Source organism: Octodon degus, unplaced genomic scaffold (genome assembly GCF_000260255.1).
Source record: "Octodon degus isolate 3935 unplaced genomic scaffold, OctDeg1.0 scaffold00093, whole genome shotgun sequence".
NCBI classification, from domain to species: Eukaryota; Metazoa; Chordata; class Mammalia; order Rodentia; family Octodontidae; genus Octodon; species Octodon degus.
The window spans coordinates 5,691,220-5,699,326 of NW_004524669.1; the positions used below are offsets into that span (position 1 = coordinate 5,691,220).

Genomic DNA, 8,107 nt, shown 5'->3' on the forward strand with positions numbered 1-8,107 from the left:
ATACTTAACAGGCATAAGGTCATGGGTTTTATCTCCAACACTGTAAGAAAAACCATTTATTTTTTATTTTTGGCGGAACCAGGGATTGAACTCAGGCCCTTGTGTTTGCAGGGAAGCGCTTATTCCACTGAGCCATCTCCCTGGCCCCCAGAAAAACCATTTTTAAATAAAAAAAAATTTATTCCTATTTATATAAATGGTTATGCAAGGAATTGTTTTATTCACTTAAAGAATTTTATTCACTTCATAGACTTTGCAGAATGCAATTCATTACCTTTATCATCTTAGTCACTTACCTTCCTATTCTAAATCTCAATTATAAAATACACAATATCTCTAATACCTTCTAATATTTTTCTTATAAGGATGACATAAGGAATGCCAAATGCTCAATTTAGGCACCTAACACGGTAGGCAATCATTTCACCTTTCTGAGGCCCTTCCCAAAGTAGCACAGGCCTCAGTTCCTAATTGAAGGGTTTAACACTTCTTCGGGAAGACTCCAGATTTTAAAACACGTAAATATATAATGAACAGAACCATAAGATATCAAATGACAACATGCAAAATACAGTACAGATGCTAAAGGGAATGACATACCATACCCCCAGGCCATCAAGACCACTTGCACCAAAGCAAGGGAGGCAAGATGGAAGCCGAAGTTTTTACGATCGCAAAAAGCACAACTCGGCTATTTTGTTTTATGCTCTGGCAGCATTTACAATTAAGGGAGAAAAGGCTGGGTCTCTACCCCTGGAGGCTCTGCCATCAAGCTCTCCAAAAGTAACTGGCCTAAGTTTAAGGGTTAGCGCCACGGTCTGGGGGAGCTTAATGGCGTTTGCTGTTGTCTCACAAAAACCTTGCGAAGGGGCCGGCTCGGAACTGGGTTCGCTGTCACCAGATCTCGTCCCATTCGTACTCGTAGGGCTTACACCCACACTAAGAGGCACCCGCCCAACTGCCCACCCACCAGGGCAGGAGATGAGACTCGAAAATTAGTTTGTGAGAGCCATTACGCGAAGAAGACAACGGTGGCTAGACACAACAGCACGCCAAGTATCTCGGCACTGACACTTGTTGAACTGCCCGGTTCTGCGGAAGTAGAACCTAAGACTCTTAAGACGTCCCCTGAGGAGGGCCAATATGGCGACGGACTCTTCTTGGCACGGCCCTATTCCCTCCCTCACGGGAGGCGGCCCCAATGGTGGCCATTGGTTAATTTGGAGGAGGTACCAGTTTTACCTCACTCTCTCATTGGACTAAGTAATTGAGGGAGAAGCCACTTCTCCTATACCCAGACCAAGTTCCCGCCCTCAGAGTTCTTTCGGCGTTTAATTGGCTTTCAGCTCACGTCAATATGAATCCCGTTCTGCCTCTTTTCAGTGTTAATCCAATAATAACTTTCTTGGCTGCCCGCCTCATTTTGGATTGGTTTAGATAGGCCTGATTCTATGCTGTTCCGTCTCATCTCGTACTCGCCTCCCAACCAGACCTTTGCCCAGGCATGTCAAAGGTTTTGATTGGTCATTGTTCTGTCATTCCTATCAAAGCTCTTCCTATCCCTGTCGCTGAGTGAGCCCGCCCGGTGGCTGACTGGCTTCTTACCCAGCCTATCATTTCCAGCTCCCTCCCTCCCTTACTTCCTGCATATTCCATTGGCTTTTAAAACTGAGAGGGCGGCCCTTTTGGGCGTATACTAGGCACGCAACTTTGTCTTACAAGAGTTGGAGAAGGAATTAGTTTTGCCATTGGGCAATCTGGCTGCCTTTCTTCCGCAAGTCCCTCTTTTCCCCCTCCCTCATTGGGCGGGGCAGGAGTGAAGGGGGAGGAGCCCAGGCCGGGCTTGTGGCGCGCTGCTCCCTCCTCCTTACCCCCCCTCCCTGTCCGGTCCGGGTTAGCCTGCCTCGTCAGCGTCCGCGTTTTTCCTGGCCCCCCCCACCCCCCCCGGACAGGACCCCCTTGAGCTCGTCCCTCAGCTGCCACCATGAGCGGTAAGGATGAGTCCACTTGAAGCTTAGGGGTGGAAGGGAGTGAGGGGGCGCGCGCGAGGGCCGACCGGGCGGTCCCCGCCGTGAGGGGGGGCGGGCGGGAGGCGGCGGCGGCGGCCTTGGTCCCGCCTGGGGCGGAGGGAAGGGAGGGAGAAGGGGCAGTGGCGGGGCCTCCGAGAAGGAGGGGGATGGGCCGCCCGCCCCGGGGGAGGGGGCAGCGTGGCCTCGCCCGCCCCCTGCCCGCCCCGGCCGCGGGGGACGGGCCTTACCCCCCAGTACCCGGTCGCCCGCCTGAGGCTCCTCCCGACGGGGGCTGGCGCCGCGGGGGCGGCCCGAGCAGTGCAGGCCCCGCCCGGGCCAACCGCCTCGCTGATCCGCCCTCTGGTCGCAGCCTGCCCCAAGGTCCTCCTCCCCCCACCCCGTGCATACCCCTCCCCCACCGTCCCGCCCTTTCCACGCCCCTCACCCCGAAACCGCCCTTTTTTGCTAAGGCCCGCCCTGCCTCAGCCCCGAAACCTGATTGCCAACTTCTAGATCACTTAAGCCCCTTACCAAAATCCGCAAATGTTTCCTCACTCTCACTTTTTGCCTCTTCTTTTCCTCTTTCCCTTGCTTTCCTCTTGTTTCTTTTTACGCTTATATTTTTCATCCTCTTTCCACTTTCATTTCAACAAGCTTTCTGTCCACTCACCTGTTTGTTTTTGCTTTATGTATCCTTTTTCCAAGGATATGTTTTCTTTATTTGGAAACTCAGCATTGCCGTCATCCCTCACATTTTCTATCCCTAAATGACTTGTTGAGTGTTTTTTGAGTCTTGCTTTGTTTGTGGGAAAATGAAGTCGCAGTTTTGCTATCATTGAATCTGTTTGTGTCTTGTATCCCTAGGAGTTCCCTTGCACCAATTCGTTTTCTTTATAGTTGTGCCTTCCTGTTACTCATTACTGACACATAATAGTCTCCTTTTACCTTTCCTGACTTACTCCTTTTTCTTTCCACCACTTTAAATTTGTTTGTGTTTTAATTCTTTTTCAGATCAAGATCACTCCATGGATGAAATGACACCAGTGGTGAAGATTGAAAAAGGAGTTGGTGGCAATAATGGGGGCAATGGTAATGGTGCTGGTGCCTTTTCTCAGACTCGAAGCAGCAGCACAGGCAGTACCAGCAGCAGTGGAGGAGGAGGAGGAGGAGGAGGGCAGGTGAGTGGTCATTACAAAGTGGGGAAGGTGTTGGGAGGATATAAATATTCTTGGAAATTGGCTTAGTCTTCATAGAAAACTTTTTAGGAAATATTGGAAATAACCTAATAGATAGGGAAGTAAGCACAGAAGCACGTGAATTGGAGATTCCCCAAGGATAAGTTTAAGCAATACATGAAGGTCAAGTTTTTGGTGCTGGGGATGGAACCCAGATCCTCCTGCCTTTGGGCAAGTGCTTTACCCTTGAGCTATACTCCCAACCCTAAGTAGGCGAGGGTTTTTCTTTCTGGTTTTCTTTTTTCCTTTTTTTTTTTTTTTTTTTGCGGGACCTGGGATTGAACTCAGGCCCTTGCACTTGCCAGGGAAGCGCTTATTCCACTGAGCCATCTCCCTGGCCCACTCTCTTTTTTTTTTCTTTGTTTTTTTTTTTGCAGTGTTGCTGTTTATTTGTTGTATACTGCCCCCTAGGCTGGCAGATGGGTATCACTAACTCCTTTCCTCTCTATTTCCTGGCCAGGAATCCCAGCCATCCCCTTTGGCTCTGCTGGCAGCAACCTGCAGCAGAATTGAGTCACCCAATGAGAACAGCAACAACTCCCAGGGCCCAAGCCAGTCAGGGGGCACAGGTGAGCTTGACCTTACAGCTACACAACTTTCACAGGGTGCCAATGGCTGGCAAATCATCTCTTCCTCCTCTGGGGCTACCCCTACCTCAAAGGAACAGAGTGGCAGCAGTACCAATGGCAGTAATGGCAGTGAGTCTTCCAAGAATCGTACAGTCTCTGGTGGGCAGTATGTTGTGGCTGCCACCCCCAACTTACAGAACCAGCAGGTTCTGACCGGACTATCTGGAGTGATGCCTAACATTCAGTATCAAGTAATCCCTCAGTTCCAGACAGTTGATGGGCAACAGCTGCAATTTGCCGCCACTGGAGCCCAAGTGCAGCAGGATAGTTCTGGTCAAATACAGATCATACCAGGTGCAAACCAACAGATCATTACAAATCGAGGAAGTGGCGGCAACATCATTGCTGCTATGCCAAACCTACTTCAGCAGGCTGTCCCACTTCAAGGCCTGGCTAATAATGTGCTCTCAGGACAGACTCAGTATGTGACCAATGTACCAGTGGCCCTGAATGGGAACATCACCTTGCTACCTGTCAACAGTGTATCTGCAGCTACCTTGACTCCCAGCTCTCAGGCAGTCACGATTAGCAGCTCTGGGTCCCAGGAGAGTGGCTCACAGCCTGTCACCTCAGGGACTGCCAGTTCTGCCAGCTTGGTATCATCCCAAGCCAGTTCCAGCTCCTTTTTCACCAATGCCAATAGCTACTCAACTACTACAACTACCAGCAACATGGGAATTATGAACTTTACCACCAGCGGATCATCAGGGACCAACTCTCAGGGTCAGACACCCCAGAGAGTCAGTGGGTTGCAGGGATCTGATGCTTTGAACATCCAGCAGAACCAGACATCTGGAGGCTCACTGCAAGCAAGTCAGCAGAAGGAGGGAGAGCAAAACCAGCAGACACAGCAACAACAAATTCTTATTCAGCCTCAGCTAGTTCAAGGGGGACAAGCTCTTCAGGCCCTCCAAACGGCACCATTGCCAGGGCAGAGCTTTACAACTCAAGCTATCTCCCAGGAAACCCTCCAGAACCTCCAGCTTCAGGCTGTTCCAAACTCTGGCCCCATCATCATCCGGACGCCAACAGTGGGGCCCAATGGACAAGTCAGTTGGCAGACTCTACAGCTACAAAACCTCCAGGTTCAGAATCCTCAAGCCCAGACAATCACCTTGGCTCCAATGCAGGGTGTTTCCTTGGGTCAGACCAGCAGCAGCAACACCACCCTTACACCTATCGCCTCAGCTGCCTCCATCCCTGCCGGCACAGTCACTGTGAATGCTGCTCAGCTGTCCTCCATGCCGGGCCTCCAGACCATTAACCTCAGTGCATTGGGCACTCCAGGAATCCAGGTGCACCAGCTTCCAGGCCTGCCATTGGCGGCTATTGCAAATACCCCAGGTAAGACTTCATTTTTTTGGACAGGGTGTTAATCTGGCTTTTTTTTTTTTTTTTTGTGGCACCGGGGATTGAACTCAGGACCTTGTGCTTGCCAGGCAAGCACTTATTCTACTGAGCTCTCTCCCCAGCCCCAGGTCTTGCTCTGTAATTCAGACTGGCTTTGAATGTGCTGTGTAGTCCAGGTTGGCCTCCCTGTTAAGTCCTCCTGTCTCATCCTTCCTGCATGTTGGGATCACCATGCCTGGCAAGATTTCAAATCTTTGGTTATAAACTAGCTTTAGCAGTTAGCTGAAACTGTTAAGTCTCATGAGGGAAAATATAAATATATATTAAGAATGACACTTCGCAAGGCCTATTTAGGCAAATGAATCAGAAAAAAATACAATTTTATTTAGATCATTTGGAAATTAAATAAAAACTTTTCAGTTCATCTGGTACAGAATGTGCTCTTGTAGTCAGAGTTCTGGTAGCTCTGTACTTTGTAGTTCCTCTTGTCCTATAGAGTACAGCTGGCAAACTTTCAGTAAAGGCTTAGGGAAATATACAGGCCTTCTGGGCCACATTTGGTTTTAGTAACATTCTGTTTCTTTTTTTTTGTGTGTGTGTGTGTGTGTGTGTGTGTGTGTGATTAGGGATTTAGCTTGGATCTTACAAGGAGCTATATTCCCAGCCTTTTTAAAATTTTTATTTTTAAGACAGGGCTCGGAAAAGTCACTAAATTGCCTGAGTTGGGCTGGAACTTTTAGTAATTCGCCTGGCTCAGCCTGCCTTAGTTGTGGGATTACAGTTATATACTTCTGTGTCTGGCTTCTTTTTTTAATGTAAAAATAGGACTATGGTTGTAATTTGGTGGTGTAGCACTTGCCTAACATTTGTGAGACCCTGGATTCAATCCCCAGCACTACAAAAATAAGTATAAAAACTGTAGGGCTGGTGAGATGGCTCAGTGGTCTAAAGCACCTACTTAGAACAAGCTTAGCAAAGCACAGGGACCGCGGTTCAATTCCCCAGTGCCACATGCCAGCCCGCCCCGCCCCCTGGTGGGCTGAGCTGACCACACACACACACATTAATAAATAAATAAAATTTAAAAAAAAATTTAAAAACCTGTAAAGCATTTCTTAGGTTTAGACCACCTTTTTTTTTTTTTTTTTTTTTTTTTTGTGGAACTGGGGATTGAACTCAGGACCCTGTGCTTGCCAGGCAAGCGCTTATTTTACTGATCTATCTACCCAGCCCCTAGGCCAGCTCTTGCATAGGAAAAAATTGATTATGATTCGGGTATAATGGTGCCCACCAGTAATTGTAGTGCACTGGAAGGCTAAGGTAGGAAGATTGGATGTTCAGCTTAATTAGGGCAGTTTATCAAGACCCTGTCTCAGAGTACAATAAAGAGGACTGGAGATGTAGCTCAGTGGAAGGCCTTGTGTTCAAACACCCCCAGTGTTGGAAGAGAAGGTAGATTATGAATTTGATCTTTTTTTTTTTTTTTTTTAAATAATTTTCATTTATTTGAGAGAGAGAGAGGGGCTGGCTGGCATGTGGTGCTGGGGGATTGAACTGCGGTCCCTGATGCTTTGCTAAGCTTGTTCTAAGTAGGTGCTTTAGACCACTGAGCCATCTCTCCAGCCCTTGATCTATTTTTTTTTAAAACATTTATTTATTTGTGTGTGTGTGTGTATGTGTGTGTGTCCAGCTCAGCCCACCAGGGGGCGGGGCTGGCTGGCATGTGACACTGAGGGATTGAACCTTGGTCCCTGTGCTTTTTTTTTTTTTTTTTTTTTTTGGCGGAACCGGGGATTGAACTCAGGCCCTTGCGCTTGCCAGGGAAGCGCTTATTCCACTGAGCCATCTCCCCGGCCCCCCCAAGGTCCCTGTGCTTTGCTAAGCTTGTTCTAAGTAGGTGCTTTAGACCACTGAGCCATCTCACTGGCCCCCTTATTTTTTTGAGACAGGGTCTCAATGTGTAGTTCAGGCTGGCCTTAAGCTCACTTTGTAGCCCAGGCTGGTCTTGAACTTGCAGCTATTCTCCTGCCTCCCAAGTGCTGAGATTACATGCATAGGCCACCATGCTGGGTTGCTATGTAGTTCAAGCTGGCCTTGAACTTACTATGTACTATAGGCTGCCCTTAAACTACTGCCTCGATGCACCTGCCTCAGTCTCCCCCGTCATTGTATACAAACTGGTAAATTAAGATTTATTTATTTATATTTTTAAATTTTGAGATAGGGCCTCGCTATGTTGCTAAATTGCAACAGCTGTATTTTATTTTGGGATTTTTGGTGTCAGAAATTGACGAATTCTTTTTTTTTTTAATTATTATTTGTGTGTGTGTGTGTGTGGCCAGCTCAGCCCAGCAGGGGGCAGGGTTGGCTGGCACGTGGTGCTGGGGGATTGAACTGTGGTCCCTGTGCTTTACTAAGCTTGTTCTAAGTAGGTGCTTTAGACCACTGAGCCATCTCACCAGCCCCTGGTGTCAGAAATTGAATTCAGGACCTTATACTTAACCAGGCAGGTATTGTACTACTGAGCTATATCCCTGGCCCATGTTTTGGTTTTTTTGACTCAGGGTCTCACACTGGCCCAGGTTTGTCTTGAACTTCTAATGTTCCTGCCTCAGTCTCTCAAATCCAGCTTGTACAGGAATGGGCTGCCATACCTGGTTGGAATTATTTACTGCAAAGTTTTCATTCATTTTGACTGGTTATTATGTGGAGATTATAAATTTGGGGTTAACCATATTTCCTTTTGCAAGTTGTTTGGGCTGGCCTTGTGCTCACTTTTGTAGCCCCTAACTTGGTCTCGAACTCTGAGATCCTCCTGCCTCAACCTCACAAGCGCTGAGATTACAGGCATGCACCACCAGACCTGGCAGTTCTTATATATATA

General features: G+C 48.1%; 1 protein-coding gene across 3 annotated transcripts in view; it reads left to right on the plus strand.

Moving 5' to 3' along the window:
* Positions 1 to 1,884: 1,884 nt before the first annotated feature.
* The window catches only part of Sp1 (Sp1 transcription factor), a 38,283-nt gene continuing 32,060 nt past the window's right edge, over positions 1,885 to 8,107 (plus strand). Inside the window, exons 1-3 of one of the 3 annotated variants that reach the window (XM_004637887.3) lie at positions 1,885 to 1,991; positions 3,021 to 3,187; positions 3,705 to 5,217. In XM_004637887.3, the coding sequence (XP_004637944.1) occupies positions 1,985 to 1,991; positions 3,021 to 3,187; positions 3,705 to 5,217 (1,687 nt within the window). In that variant the 5' untranslated portion in view covers positions 1,885 to 1,984. Of the gene's footprint in view, positions 1,992 to 2,294; positions 2,391 to 3,020; positions 3,188 to 3,704; positions 5,218 to 8,107 lie in introns of those variants that run through there. The other 2 variants (XM_012516170.2, XM_023722693.1) reach the window with 2 other exon arrangements.